The sequence below is a fragment of the Mustela lutreola genome, chromosome 14, assembly GCF_030435805.1.
Source record: "Mustela lutreola isolate mMusLut2 chromosome 14, mMusLut2.pri, whole genome shotgun sequence".
NCBI lineage: Eukaryota > Metazoa > Chordata > Mammalia > Carnivora > Mustelidae > Mustela > Mustela lutreola.
Window position 1 is genome coordinate 12,869,581 of NC_081303.1, and position 16,826 is coordinate 12,886,406.

Here is a 16,826-nt window from a genome sequence, read left to right on the forward strand (position 1 = left end):
CTCCCTTTCAATCACAGCCCTGTCACTTCTTAGCCATGTGTCCATGTTTGAGCCACTTTCTCTTCATGCATAAAAATATACTATTCCTTAACCTGTAAGGTTCTAGCGTAGGACCTGGCTTTGAATACTCGATTCTTTCTTTTCTCTCCTGCCAACCCCACACTCTGCCACGTACCACCCCCTCCACCTTTTGTTCCTAAAAGGCTCCCAAGAATTAGAACTATGAATACAAAACAGAAAAAAGCAGGCAAAAGAAAATGAAAGCAATCTTTATCAGGGAAGGCACCTTAAAATGATCAAAGCTTATGGTTACTTTTTTTTTTTAAGTTTATACTTAATATGCAATAGTTTACCAAAGAAAAGGCAGTTTAAAGAAAACTGAAATTACCTGCTTTGGCGTATCAACCAAAGACGAAGCCGCAAGCAGAGTAAAGGTGTGCAGAGAGACAATCACCATCTTGGTGGAGGGGTAGGACGTGACCAGCTGCTGCAACAGCTGCCGGGCGCTCGATGCCAGGATCGCATCGTGGTGCATGTGCTGGAGGATGGGGATTAACTTCAGTTTCAAGTCTACTGGTGTGGCCAAACCTGGACACAGAGGAATCGTTAGGGACAGACTCCTGACTGTCACCTTGGTAACATTTCACATTTAAAAGGAATTCAATTAGGGATGCCTGGGCAGCTCTGTCGGTTAAGCGTCTGCCTTGGGCTCAGGTCATGATCCCAGGGTCTGGGGATGGAGACCGCTATCAGGGATCCCTGCATGGCGGGGAGTCTGCTTCTCCCTCTCCCCTTACCCCCTGCTCATGATCTCTCTCTCTCCCAAATAAATAAATAAAATCTTAAAAAAAAAAAAGTGATTCAATTAGCAACATGGACGATTTAAAAACAAAAAGTATGGTAAAGTTACGTTTATGACATTAAAGATAATTATACTAGAGCTAACTCAATTAAGTTTAATAGTTTTATTTTTCCCTCAAAAGAATTTATCTTAACATTAGTTTTTCAGTGACTTCAAGGCGACATGCTGACAGGAGATAATTCGTTGAAAAGGCACACTAGAACAAAGTCATATTTGCTGTCTATTCCTTCTCATGGCATGCTAAAAAGATATGTATATACAAGTACACATACACCTACATATGCACATACTCAATGGCTACAATTATATTTACAATTTTACTTATTTCCTTCAACACTAAGTCAAGATCTGGATGTGAACAGACTATACGTGGAGGGTTTCTGAGGTTCTCTGAACTTTGGGTAGCAATGCCTTTTTTCATTGCCTACACAGATGGGACTCCATGGAGATGAACTCCAATGCATCTTTTACTGATAACACTGGAGCTACACAAACAAAAAACTCTTTTCTTCTACAACATGGCTTTGTGATCACAGAGAACAAAAAACTGTCAGTCATTCTTCACTGGGTATAAGCCAAAAGCTAATTTATACTCTGCAGACCACTGCTTCACCACTGTGAAGTAACTGTTAGTGTAAATATGTAAGAAAGTTTCAGTATCCAGGGGTGGTTTAAATCAACAAACTCCCTTGCTATCTGGCCTCTATTTAAGTCTGGCCAAACCAGAGAGCCACCGGAGATGGCAGGTAGAAAAATGAGGTCAGAGTATTGACTCCCTGGTTTTCCCGCTTCAGTCATACATGTGGTGCTTATGTTACTAGTATTTTGTCCCTTAAGGTACCAAATGCATTTGACACTGGGGACCATCCTGTCTTTGAAACTCTTTCTTCCTGGTTTTTGTTCTTCCTCTGGCTATTCCTTTTCAATCTCTTTGTATTCATCTCTTTTACCCACACTATAATTTCTGGTGTTCCTTGGGGATGGTAATAAATTTTCTTCTCACTCTCAATGCCTTTCCTGAGTGAAATGATATCATCCCATGGCTTCCATTCTCAGCTATACGCTAAAGACGACCTCGTACCCCTCTACCCTGCCCCTGAACTTCAGATAACAGAAATCGTATGACCTCCTGGTCACCTCCCCTGCAATGCACAGTTAGAAGCATTCTGTAATTAGTGCCAAAGAGAACTTCTGACCTTCACCACAAAACTGCAATTTTCCCCATTTCAGTATATGACAGCCTCATCATTATCACTCCTCTGACCCTGGAGTCTTTATTGATTACCTTTTCTCATATCCCACATCCAAATTTATTAGCAAAGCTTTTAGGTTCTATCTTTAAAATATAACCCAAATCTGACTATGCCATTCTGCTTCCACTGCTATCACACTGGCCCACTTCCACCACCATCTCTAGACTGGATTATCACAAAAGTCTCGTCAGTATTCTCCCTACTTAGGCCTTTGCCCACGGCAGACTCCTGTCTCCTATCCCTTCCTTCTTCCTCGGCAAATCTGTGCTCCACCCAGCAATCCATGGAATTCTCCGTGTTCACAGACATTGTTACTGGTTCAGAGACACTCAAGAGCTTTACTTTGCAGAAACACAAGCAACTTAAAATTCAGTGTAAGGATACTTTATTCCTCAAACTCCCCCACCATTTCCTTATCTTGGGCTCCATTCTTCCTCCACTGGCCCTCCTCACTGCCTCTCCTGTACTTTCCCCCTTTTTCTTTCAGCCCCCGTGTTCCTGTTCTTTCGCTTCAAATTTTTTATAGCTGGAACTTAAACAATTACGAGTCTTGGGTGTACAAATCAATACATTCTTACATACCAAAATACTCAAATAACCATCGCCCAACAGACAACAGTCCAGCACGTCAGGAGGCTCACCTCTCCAGCTTCCATCCACTCCCTTGCTATTTGCTCACTGTTTGGGTTTAGCCAGTGAAGTGCCCCAGCAGGGGATGGGAGGGAGAAGAAAGAGGACAGAGTATTTATTCTCTGGATCCTTCTCTGTGGGGTCACATCGGGTCCTATCCCACTGAAGGTCAGGTTTTCAGTGGCCCCTGCACACGACTCCAAGTTTCTGGGAACTATTTCCTCTCTGCACCCTTGGATACATTATCCCCTACGGTTCGTCTTGCTTACACCTTTGTAATTGTTCCTTCCTTCAACCCTCCTTGGATTATTTTGATTTGAGCATGACATCTATTTCCTGCTGTGCTCTTGCCCGATAGAGCCAGTGGTCAATAGAAACTGCTCAATGAATGAGTGGTCCCCAGTGAATGAGCGTGATCCCCAGTGAATGAGCGTTCCCTTAAATGACAGCTTTCTGCAGGAGAGCCCTTTTTTGGCGGAGAAAAAAAAGGACAAAGGAAAGGAGAACAGGACAGAGCTCAACCACTGGATCTTGGTTTTCAAGTAATTCTAATGTGGCTCTATTTCCTCTTCTGTAAAACAGACATAACAGTATTGCCTAGCCAAGTCTGCCAAGTTGCACAGTTCACAGGAATGCCTCATAGAAAAATACAAAGAAGGTGGTGTTCTCTGAGCTGCGCAGTGCTGGAGCCCCAGGGCTCCCTTTAAGGACCAGGACAGGCGTAAGTGGGGCCAATACACGCGAAGCATAGCATGGAAGATGAGATTTGAAAAGTAGGGCCTTGAAGGCTATGTTAAGGAATTTGGATCTGAGTTTACTTGGAACTGGAAGACACTGGAGGAACATTAACAGAGCACGGAGACAGCGCCAGAGCTTCTAACAGCCCTCTGCTCTCCCAGATCAAGGTGCTCTTCACCTAAATATCTGTATTTCTCACACAAATATCACTTCACTAGAGGCCTTCCTTCATCAACATATACAAAATATAAAGTGCCCCCTTCCACCTCGGGGTGCGGACTCTACTCAGGGGACTCCATCCTTTTAACCTTGTTTTTCTCCATAGCAATTGCTATATTTTTATTTGTCTACTGCCACCCCTTCCCCCATTTCTGCCACCAGAATGTAGGTTACATTAGGGCTAGACTCTGTTTTGTTCACTACTGTATCCTAAGCACCCAGAACAATTTTGGCATTTAGAAGATGCTTAATATTATTGGAGTGAATAAGTGAATAGAACAGTGACAAGCACATAATAAATAAGTAGTTAATGTTAAGAGCTATTAATATTAACACAAATCCCAATAAGTCACTTCATAATACTGAATGAAACATACATACCTTGAATCATCTCACTGATTTTGTTACAGATTCCTACAGCAAAATCCCTTTGGAAAGAGAGAAGAGCAAAAACTTGAAAACCAAAAAAATTATACTTGCCTAAGTTTTCTAAGGACATAAATAGAACACAATCAACACAGGAGAAACATAATACTTCAAATCGTAACTCATATTCCAAACATCAGGTACTGGGGGTAGGGTAAGAAATGCAACTGAAACCAAAACTCCCACCAGCAAATGGGCTCACACCAACACCGCTTCCAAGCAGTATTCAAGACAAGATGCTCTGATTTAAGGGTGCTGCCGCAGTTTGCTTCACTGAGTGGCACTGTCTGAAAGATTCAAGGTCATTATCTCAATCTATGACATTTTGGGATGTACTTTTAATTAAGAAAAAGCTTTTAACACCATAAGCTAATTATTTAAGCAATAAAATATATCTTGAATAGTCTACATTTTAGAAAAATAGACTAAGTATGACGTAGGAAATATGGGCAGACTCTTACCAAAAGCCAAACTATTTAATGTTGGCGATTGTTTTTTTATATTATGTATGTGTAAAGTGTTTTCCAAGGTGCTGCTTTTCATTCTGACCCAATAAAAATGACACTGAGTGCTGCAAAAGTTACTAATAACATGAATATTTGGGATAAGATACATTATATTTAAGGAAATATAATACAGACAAGATGATCAAGCTTGGCTCATTTAGCCATGTTAAATGATACATAAGATATGAAATACTTCCCCTCACTAGTTCAATAGATGTCTACATAAAATATTTTCTGCCATTAAGATATTTTTTGTCATTTTTTTTCTTTTTTTAAGATTTTATTTATTTGACAGACAGAGATCAGAAGTAGGCAGAGAAGCAAGCAGAGAGAGGAGGAAGCAGGCTCCCTGTGAAGCAGAACCCGATGTGGGGCTCGATCCCAGCATCCTGGGATCATGACCTGAGCTGAAGGCAAAGGCTTTAACCCACTGAGCCACCCAGGCGCCCCTATTTGCCATTTTCAATTCCATTCTCTCATAAGTGAACAGTGGAGTTTTCCAGAGGCTATATGATGATAATGACATCTTCTCTTGACAGCTAATGGAATGTATCATTGTGCATTCTTGTGTTTCCTAGAATTTTCCAAGGTAGTAGGTTCAGGTTTAGTATACAAATATATTTTCTGAGATTAACTCAGTTCTCAATTCTTCTCCTGTGCTTTTACTGTATTTGACATAACTACTATTATTTCTATAACCTCATTATCATCCAATACATTATTTCGAAATCCTTAAGTTTTCCTTATGCTTATAGAGAAACGTATCGGGAAGTACACATTGCCATGTTTTGCAATAGAATTCTGAAAGATTTTTCTAAGATTTTTTTCTAAAATTGCCTTTTAATATTTAATATTTTATTCCAAATGAAGTTTACTTGCTAAGGTTTTTTTAAATATATATATACTTAAAAATGAATCACTGGCTTGACAAAGAGTTTAGAAGACTCATCTTCTGAACACACAGCTGTACTGTCTAGGTCTAAAGATGCTAAAAAAGATAAAACTGACATATCAGAGAGTTTCCTAATTCATGGAAGTAAAGAATCTATTCTAAAGAAAAGCAAAACTTAAAAAAAGATATGACAAAAGCTATCCTTCGATTTTTCAGATGTTAAGAATTTGGCTTATTGTGCCTTATAAAATGAGACATTTCAGAAAGTATTACATGGTACCAGTTAACTTAAGGCTTCATTTTGAGACTAATCATTTAGAATTTTTTTTTTTTTTTAAAAAGCCTATTTCAAATGTGCTCTTTAAAAGCAAAATACTGATTTTTAAACTAGTAATTGTAAGAGGGTAAGTTATCGTAATGCACTGGCTGGAAAAGCGCACGAAACAGATAAGGAAGTTCTACAGCTGACCACCTGAATACCCAGGTGGAAAGTCAGTACTAGAGATAAAGGCGCTGCCACTTTTCAGCATTAGAGTAACTTATCAAGTAACTTACAAGATATAGCTGCAAATATGAAGACTCAATAGCTCACCTGCAGAATTTTATCTCTGCTGCACAAATGGAAAATCTACAAACATGGCTAGATGTGCTCTTTTGCTTGTATGAGCATCACCTAACAAGAGAGCATCATCATTTATTTGAATTCTCACCAACAATTCTCCGTAGCTGTGCTGAAATTTTCAAAGCGAGTAATGTTTTTTAAAACCTCATGGTTTTCCTGGAACATCAAGCTACTGTCTTCACCACTGGTAGCAAAACAATGATTAAAACTGCTGTCACCTTAGCAAGAACCAAGGCAGTGTCCAACTGTCCGAGCAGTCATTGCATTCTTTACCACTGTGCACTCACACTAAAAGGGAAGGAAAGAAGGAAGCCAGATGCACTTACAAATGTCCTTGATAAAACAGTAAAAATTACTAATTTTATTGAATTTCAACCTGTAAGCATATGTCTTTTTACTCTTCTCTGACAAAACAGAAGTCACACATCAGGTACACAGTGGTTGTCTCCAGGAAAAGTGCCATGTAATTATTAGAGTTATAAGATGGACTAGTCATTTTTTTCCCAGGAAACCTCACAGTTATTCAGACTTGGCTACTTGGCAGACATTTTCTCAAAAGATGAGTAAAGTTGGCTTGTCGGTTCATGGAAAATAACTAGGAAAACTTTTTGCAGATCTCAGTTTCTAAGCAAAAATTAGAATTTCAGAAAACATATCTATCATCATGAGCTTGACAACTTAATATCTGAAGAATTTCCTGGATAAGACTGGTGGCAAGTAACAAATGGGATCCTTTGATATGATACAATGAAATGGGTTCACGTTTGGAAGACCTGCAGAATGCAGTGAACCAATGTTTCCAAAAAGGCCAATGCAGAGATTATAAAACTACACATGGATAAAAGATTCTGAAAGATTTCAATGTACTATAGTACAAGTTCATGGATATAATTTTAGAGTCCACACTACAATTAACCTTTAAGAAACCACCACTTGTCTAGTTTTTGTATAACATCAAAAAAAATATCCATAACTCCTTATAAAGCCTTTAAAGATACTCTTCTCTTTTCCAACTGTATGTCTGTGTGAGGCTGGATTTGCTTCATATATTTTATTGTAACATACTGCAACAGAAATGTTGAATACAGAAACACATAAGAATCCAGCCAGACATGAGAGTTGGAAAATATAAAAACAACAACAACGCTACTCATCTCACAAAAATGCTTGTTTTTACATTAACATATTTAGAGAATTGTTATTTTAAAAATGGACATGTATTTTTAAAATGTAGCCATTTAAATTTCTAATACTCTAATCTATCGATATAGTCCATGTGAGCAAAAATAGCTCCATGAGGACTTCAATAATGAAAAGTATAAAGATGCCATACAGTCTGAAAACTACTTTTCTAAGGTATCAGTTTCATACTTGATAAGAAAAAGTTAGGTTACAAACGCCTTTTAGGTATAAGAGGTTTATCAGGTGTGTATAAACGACTCATTCACCTATCAGCGTGCTCTCATACTTGTTATTCTTTCTTCTTAGAATATTCTTCCTCTAACCTGCTGCCTTTTCAACACTTGGTTTCAGCTCAGATGTTACCTGGTTAGAGAGGCCTTCCCTGATCACTCTCCTTAAAGCAGCTTACTTGGTTCACTATCACAACGATGAAACTGTATTATTTTTATCACAAAGTTGTTTTATTTTTTCATAACATTCACACACACCTGAAACTATGATAAAACAAGGCTTTTATCTTCTCCACCCCTGTCCTCCTGGGAGCTGAGAATGCCATCTACACATGGCGGATATTCAATAAGCACTTCTTCAGTAACTCTAACTTTATGCAACTCAATAAATTGCATAAATAAATTTTATGCAACTCAACAAAAATCTGTTATGGGCCTTCAGGGCCAATAAACTGCAAATCAGAAGGCTGCAGTTTTCTTTCTTTTCTTTGTCTAATACTATTTTTAAAAATCCTTAATGTCAATATTAAGAATGTATGTGAATATAGAGTTTCATATGATAATAAGACTATAAACAGAATAATCAGATTTTCTAGCTTCCACCCATGCCACGCCTGCTCCCTCCAAAGAAGTCAGCCCTGACAACACTGGGCATATATTCCTGCCCTGTCACAATCAGTTGGGGTGAAGGATTAAGCAGCCACCACTTTTACACTGCCAGTGTGCTGTTCCGTTTGGCACTGGCCGCTAGAGGGCTCCTCTCTCAATAACAATGCTTCCCCAGTTTCTGAAGGCATTTGGGTTTCCAACTCCTGCTTTGTGACATAGGGACTCTCTTTAAATATGTAAGATCTTAACCTTTTTAAGAACAAGTTAGATGTGATTATGCTAACAGACAAAAGGAGAACAGTATTAAATAAATTCTTAAGGTCTTAATTTGCTAGTTGCTCTAATTTGTTTAAGATCCAAAACTGAGAGAGATACTAAGACAAAAACCCATCAGTATTGGTCAAGATACTTGAATTCTCCAGTCGGGTCAGCATTTCGAAAGAGGTAAATGCTAATCTCAAAAAGATACAGTTCATCATACAATTAGTTAATTTTTATACTCTGATACATTTTGTTATGCCCTTCATTCTTTCCTATTACACTAATTTGGTATTTTTAAATGTCACAAATTATATCATACTGAAACCTGTTAAAAACTGCTTCTATGTAAACTATTAACTTAAATGTTTATTGGTCATCAATTCTATAAGCGGAGAATCATGTTTCTATGTTACTTAGTCTTAATCTTTTCCAAAACAGATCAGAAATTCCACAACTAGTAAAATTAGCTTCTGATAATAACATAAGAGAACCTGAACCAAAAATGATTCTCATTAAATAAAATATAATCACTAAATTATTAATTTATCATCTGAATTTAGAAGGTAAATTTAGAAAATTATTTTTGGAGCCTCAGGAAATGCAAGTTTACTTAAGCAGATTATAAAGTACTGACACCTTGACAGTAATAATCAGATAACTGCTCACTAGATATAATTCCCATCCAATAAAAACAATTTTTAAAAAGTTCTCTCGGGGCGCCTGGGTGGCTCAGTGGGTTAAGGTCTCTGCCTTTGGCTCAGGTCATGATCCCGGGGTTCTGGGATTGAGCCCCACATCGGGCTCTCTGCTCAGCGGGGAGCCTGCTTCTCCCTCTCTCTCCACCTGCCTCTGCCTACTTGTGATCTCTGTCTCTCAAATAAATACATAAAAATCTTAAAAAAAAGAAAGTTCTCTCGATAGTGAGGACTCTCAATAAGAAAAAAAACACCAGTTTTCAAAAGCACAAATAGGACTGTGTTTATTCAGTATTTCTCTTCCTCACTCACTGCTACACCTACTAATTTTGAGCAGTGCATTAAAAAAATTACATGCTTTCTCTTCTCCATTCTCTTTTCCCAGTGAGTAATCCTGGGATTCTGAAGGTTTAACAGGAGCAGCTGAAGAGATGAATATGCATATAATTAAAATCTGAAGAAAGAAAGTTGGTGATAAACTGTTCTAACTTTTATTCAAATTTAGTAGAGATTCTTAATGGAAAAGCTATCTTTTTTTATTTTAAAAATTACATCATCTGATTCTAAAGCTCAAACTTGCTCCTGAAAGTATACAAAGAAGTTTATTAAAAAATTAAAAATAAAAATAAGGTACCATCTTATCACCCAGACATGGGATTTTGATATATATATCCTTTGTCTTTTTTATATTTCATCAATACAAATACCCGTTTCTTTAAAAAATATATTCTGTAAGGTCTTATAAGCTATGATGTAACCTGTTTCCAAATATACTTCTAAAATATACTTGTTAAGAGCTGACATAATATTTCACTGTATGATCATATTTATCTAAGCACACTGGTTAGAAGTTAGGTTCTTACTAATTTTTTTTGTTGTTTTTATAACACTACAACTAGCATCCTTGCAAATAAGTATCAGTACACATTGCTGATTCCTCCGGATAAGTTCTCAGAAGTGGATTTTCTAGGTCCACTTGGTGGATAAAGAGATGATCACGTTTAAGGCAAATGCATACTACCAAAATGCCCTCCAGAAAGCAATGCTAGTTTGCTATCTGTCAGTGAAGGGGATAATTTATATTTTTAGATAGGGGAGCCAAACAAGTCAAACATAGCAACATAACCATGGTCAGTACTGCATCCAAGAAAACAAATTGTTCTGCAATATAATAGTATAGGATACGACATCCCCAATATGTGAAACTGGTTTCAGCTCGAATTACTATCTTTGCCAAACCGTTACACAGCTCTAAAGCCAAAAAGCTAACCTTGAGAAGACAGTAAGAAAGCAAAAATTCAGCATTAGAACCATGTATATTTGGAAAGGGTGCCTCAGCAGACAAAACTGATTCCCAATGAAGCCTTCCCTAACTGAGGTAATCTACACGGATTTGTCCTTCTGGAAATTCTTATTTCATGTGCAGTCAATGCTAACATACCTACCTAAGCGTTCTGTTTTACGTACTGAAGTTCTGTTTCCCCAACAGGACGTAAACCCTCTTGGAAAAAACACCTTGCCATTTACATTTTTCACTTAGTGTTTATGTATATTGATGAGTTATTCCTTCAAAACCTCTTCTTGGGAAGACAAATGATTAAAAGGCCGATGCTTACTTTGACTGCGCAGAGAAGTTTGCAGCAGCAAAAACGGCAGCTTCAACTTCCACATTATCATGTGAGTCCAGACTCTGACGAATACTATGATGAGCATTCTTCCTCTCAGGAATTATTGATGCCAGGCTTCCTAACATCCTACGGAGACAGAAATCCAAGAAGAATAGAAATACAATAAGCAAAAAATCAAGAGAAGAAGAAGCAAGGCAAAGCCTAGAATGCCCAAAGTAAAATTTGCAGATAATCCCTTAAATCTCGGGTTAATGAAACATCAACTTTAGGAATCAAGCAAGGACTCAAATTCTAAACACTTTTCACACTGATACATCAGAATAATTAACATGGTTTATCTTATATAAGCAAAATTGAAAATTACCATCCTGAAGTAACTCCCAGTTACCAAACAGAGCCCAGAAACTTCTCAATTATTAAAGCATCAAAATATCAATTTTCCAATGTTCTATACGTAAGTCCATTTTAGCAAAACAACATTTTTGCTTTTAAGCAGATCCAGAAAGTAAAAAAGGTAAGACTCCCAGTCTTTTTTTCTATTAACAGTAAATACTGATACCATGGTTTTCAAATCTGTCTCCAACATCAAGAGAACAAAGGCAGAGGACACTCCCTGGGCCTCATTTCAGAATTGCAAGCATTCTGGAAAAACAGTCTACTTTATGATAAATGAAAAATTTGGAAAAGGAAAAAAAATCTGTTGTTTGTAACATAAATTACATAAGATAAAGCCTGAAAAGATGTTTTCAGCAGAAAGGCATGGATTGTTGAGGGCTGCAAAATGCTGCGGTAAACAAAACAGAGTTCCTACAGTGACAACCTTCCTTGGTCAGTGTCCTAAGTAACTTTCCAACTTGACGTGTCACCACCTAACTACCTTATGGAGATTTGATTGGATGTAAGTATTTGAGTTTATACCAAACAAAATACTAAAATGGGCTAACTATGTCATTTGTATTCAATTTGAAAATGAGGTTTTGAAATTAGATGAGTTATATTTTTCCAAAGAAATAAACAGCTTATAATGTAATAGTTTATATAAGGAAAGATTAGATTAGGCTAATATCAACACATTTTGATTAACAGTTTATTTAAATTTAAATATAAAAAGGCAAAAAAAGGCATAATCCCATTTGTCACTACTTTATGAAAATGTTTCTGATAATATTATAAATAATTTATAGCACTACATTTCAAACACTATGAATACCTCCCAGCTTCTTCTTCCACTTGTTTCAATTACAAAGTCTAAAGTAATGGGTAAAAAAAGAAAACACCTTTAAAATATCATCTCTTCCTTGTCTTTTCTCTTCTTTAAGTTTAAATCATTCTGACTCTAAGAACTCCTTAGTGTTTGAGAGGCACCACTTTTTGCTCTCCTTCATATGTTGTAATCTTATTAATACATTCTTCCAGAAAGCAAGCTCCTTGGGATCAGAGGTCCCACTTTGATCTATTTTCCTAAAAACAAATACCAAATTTTCTAAACAATGGGTACTCAAGAGTACCTAATGTTGATCTATCATTTATCAGTAACATCTTTTCTTTGTAGACTTTGTTTTTCTCCTTAATAGACTCATTTTTCATCGTGCTATTACAATGCTCCTCAATGAAAAATCATGTTCCTATAAAACATTAAGATTGTTCTGTATCATATCTTTTTTATTAAAAAAAGTATTGTAGTCAAGTATTTCATGATAGAAGGAATATTCATTTCTTCACTTACGTGCTTTGTAATTTTCAAAGACAGATTTTAATAGCCAGGTTCTTATATTTCTATAGTGACCAGAAAACTTTTTTTTTTTGGAAATAAGGAAATCTTTCACCATATAGGAAATAAGTGACTCCATTAGAGCTGGTATCACTTCTCTTGCTTTACATTAAGGAAAGAATTTGTGAAATGTCAACTCATCAGAATGTGAATTGGGACCAGAGAGTTCTCCCCATACACCCAGCCAAACTTCTCTTCAGCTCAACAGGTCCCTGCTTCCCAAATCGAATTTCAAAAAATGGACTTTTTTTTTTTTTTAAATCCACTGCCAGCATCAGGGCTGGTTTTGACACTTACCCACTTTGGAATGATCTTTATTCTGAGGCATATGTTATTTTAGAAACATAAGAAACACTAATGTTAATACATAACTTAAGGAAGAGTATAGAAATGGTAGTCATTCCGTTCATGGTTTTCAGGCCCTGAAAGAAGTTTCTATCTTTAAATATGATTTGTAAAGCATATATCTGACAAAGGGCTGGTATTTAGAATATATCAAGAAATCTTACAATTCTGTAATAAAAAAGCCACGTAACATAATAAAATCTAAGCAACCTAATGAAAGAAAACAGGCAAACAATTCAAACAGTTCTTCCCAAAAAGAGATAGAAGAAACTGTCTTCAAATGGTACATGAGAACGTGATCCTTACCGTTAGGGAAATGTAAATCAAAACCATTATACACCTCATTAGAATGGCTAAAATGAAGAAGACAGACAACACCAAAGGCTGGCAAAAGGGTGAAGCAACCAGAGCTCACATACTGTTGGTCAGAAAAAATTATGTTTAAACCCACTTGGGAAAGAGGCCTGGCAATTTCTTAAAAATTAAATACACGCCTACCCCATGATTCAGCAGTTTCACTCCTACATATATATATGGCAGAAAGGGAAGCATGTTCACAAGTCTTCACAGCAACTTTATTATTTATAATATCCCCAAACTAGAAGCAGCCTAGGCATTCATCAGAAGAAGAACAGATAGATTCACAGTCACACAATGGAAAACTACTCAGCAATACAAAGAACCAAATTACTGACACACAAAGTAGATTACGCTCAAAAACACTGAGTGAAAGAAGTCTTACACAAAAGGATACCCACTGTATGAGCCCACTTATATGAAATTTGAAAACAAACAAAAATTTTATCTATGTAATGAGAAAAAATCAGAAGAGCAACGGCTTCTGGCTTCGTAAGAGCAATCTTAAAAAAAGAAAAGTAAATATTTTTATTCTTTAAAAAATAAAAATAAACTTTTTTTGACAAATCACGCTCTTTCTTACATGATTAAGGTAGCAAATGACACTTACTACTTTTACTTTTTTAAAAGATTTTATTTATTTATTTGACAGAGAGAGAAATCACAAGTAGGCAGAGAGGCAGGCAGAGAGAGAGGGAAGCTCCCTGCTAAGCAGAGAGCCCAATGAAGGGGTATAGCTCAGTGGCAGAGCATTTGACTGCAGAAAGCCCAATGTGGGGTTCGATCCCTAGACCCTGAGATCATGACCTGAGCCGAAGGCAGAGGCTTTAACCCACTAAGCCACCTAGGTGCCCCAGTCCTTATTACTTTTTTAATGGCAAACTTAGTTTTCTTTACACCTTTTAAAAGATCGTATTTTCAAAAATTTATAATATAACGTTAAATAATATATTAAACTAAAAAATACTTTTTCACTTTAAGTCATTTTTTGTATCATGAAAAAAATGAAATCATGGAAAAAAATTTTAAGGCTACTCAAAAATGTTCTATTTTTGTGAGAAGGGTTTGATACTCTCATATCAAAATTTGATATTAGAATTTTAGTTTGAGTTGTTACAAATACATTTTTTTGGTATTTGATATTTACTTTATAATTCTGCAAGCTTTACAAAATGACCTGATCACCCCCATTCCTGATCTTCAAGTTTTTTCCTCTTCCTAAAATAACTACACCAAGAATGTTTTTAAAACATGTCCCTCTTTATTTGACAAAACCATCTAAGGCCTTGTATATCTAAGGATCTTATTAACTGCACTACATTTTATTTATTATTTATTTATTTTTAAGATTTTATCTTTAAGTTATCTCTACACCAAACAGGGGTTTCAACTTACAATCCCAAAATCAAGAATCACATGCTCCACCAACTGAGTCAGCTAGGCACCCCGTACTATGTTTTAAGTGTTAATTGGACTCAACATTCTTAGCTCAAATTTCTTTTTTACAATTTTATTTATTTGAGAGAAAGAGAGAGAGAGAGAGTGTGTGTGTGTGTGTGTGTGTGTGTATGTGTGTGTGTGCACAAGGCAAGTGGGCAGAGGGAGAAGGACAAGCAGACTTCCCACTGAGCAGGGAGCCAGACATGGGACTCAATCCCAGGACCACGAGATCACAACTTGGGCCAAACTCAGAAGCCTAACTGACTGAGCCACCCAGGTGCCCCAATTCAAGTTTCTTTTAATATTTTTTGCATCAAATGTTAATGTTGAAAAATATAATTTCAATCTGATTATTTTCCTTTAAAGTGCTTTTTCTAAATAAATAAATATTTCTGGAAGCTTTCTAGAACTCTCATTTTATTGACAGCAATAGTTCTTCAATGAAGAATTGTGGCAAAGCCCAGTTGCCATGACTTGGAAAGAGCAAAATGAATGAAATATTCAAATATTAATCTATATTCTTCTTAAAACACTCAAACTAGCTCTAAATCATTTATCGAATCATTCCACTAGCTAAATTCTATTATTTTTGTCTTCTGATTAAAAAAAAAAAAAAAACAAATAAAAAAAAACTATGCTTGTGGAAAATAATTCAAACATTGCAAAACCACACAGAGAACTCTCTTGTGATGCACAGCACAATAACCCCTCCCACAAATAATCACTGTTAACAGTATATATATGCCTCCATATTCTTTCCTGAGCCTATATAAACACATATATTAATATTATGGATAAAAATGAGTTAAAAACAGACGTCACTTGACTACTTTTTTTTTCAAGATTTATTTATTTATTTGAGGGAGAGAGCGCACAAGTGGGAGGGGTAGAGGAAGAGAGAACATTTCCCTTCAGAAAGCAGAATCCACGCTGAGCACAGAGCCCAAAGAGAATCACTCTCATCAGCCTGAGCTATAGCCTGAACTGAAACCAAGAGTCGGATGCTCAACCAACTGCACCATCCTGGCGCCCCTTAATATCTCTGTGTTAAATACATACTTACTTCATTCTTTAAAAGTTATACAGTGGCCCATAAGTTATTCCCCTTTTAATACACAGTTTTGCCCCAATTTTTCACTTCTTACAAAAAAGATACTATGATCATCTGTATACCTATATTCACCAACTTCTAGAAATGATTTATAGAAAAAAATTCCGGTAAGTGAATTTGCTGAATCAAAAGGTAAAACTATCTTTAAATTTAATTCTGTTCTATTATATATAGTTTTTAAAAGATAAAATCAATTAACTGACTTTAAAATATTACATTCTGCTCATAATTTAATCACTCAAAAGGCAGAGGAATTACAAAAGCACTTAATTCTGCACAAGAGGGAAGACCTGGCTCTTGATGGGAAAGTAGAGAGAAGTGGTGACATCCTAGACTTCATGATTAAAAAGAAGGTTCACTTCTGAACAAGGCAAGTCAGATGTGAGCCCTAAAATTTAGGAAAGTGAATTTCAAAAGTCTAAAAATTACACATTCATTCTATAGATAGCAGACCTAAAAAGACAACATGGTTCAAGCTGAATATAAGGCTTACAATATGAAATGCTGGCAAAATTAAACAAAAAAATGTGCGGTGGGGGTGGGGGGCAGATGCTTGGAAGGCTCAGTCAGTTAAGCATCCCACTCATCATTCCGGCTCAGGTCATGATCTCAGGATCATGGGATCAAGCCCTGCATTGGGCTCCCACTCAGTGAGGAGTCCACCTGAGATTCTCTCTCTCCCGTCTTTCGGCCCCTACCCCTGCTCCCCTTCTCTCTCTCTCTCAAATAAATAAAATCTTAAAAAAAAAAAAATGTTTTTAGATTCCAGGAAAGAGAAGAAAAGGCTGGAGAAACTACAGTGGTTCCATCTGGCATTCTCCAAGGAGTTCAAATATAAGTTACTGCATATAAAAATGAGCACACAGCCAAGAGTGAATAGAAAAACCAACATGAAACAGAACAAGATCAGGAAGGTAAGAGTTCAAAATGAGCTGAGGCTAAGCTAGATTCAGACCCCAGTTAGCTGATCAGAATGTCAACCTACAAAAAGGTACATTTCAAACACAAGTTAGGCAATAATTCACAACCAAAACAGTATCCTAGGTGGT

General features: G+C 36.5%; 1 protein-coding gene across 2 annotated transcripts in view; it reads right to left on the bottom strand.

Annotated features, from left to right (window-relative positions):
• INTS7 (integrator complex subunit 7) overlaps positions 1-16,826 on the bottom strand; it is a 92,111-nt gene that overhangs the window by 58,212 nt on the left and 17,073 nt on the right. The window contains exons 1-4 of one of the 2 annotated variants that reach the window (XM_059145319.1): positions 13,368-13,611; positions 10,742-10,879; positions 4,084-4,130; positions 389-588 (exon numbers count right to left, since the gene is read on the bottom strand). In XM_059145319.1, coding sequence (XP_059001302.1) covers positions 389-588; positions 4,084-4,130; positions 10,742-10,879; positions 13,368-13,372 — 390 coding nt within the window. In that variant the 5' untranslated portion in view covers positions 13,373-13,611. Of the gene's footprint in view, positions 1-388; positions 589-4,083; positions 4,131-10,741; positions 10,880-13,367; positions 13,612-16,826 lie in introns of those variants that run through there. The other variant, XM_059145318.1, reaches the window with a different exon arrangement.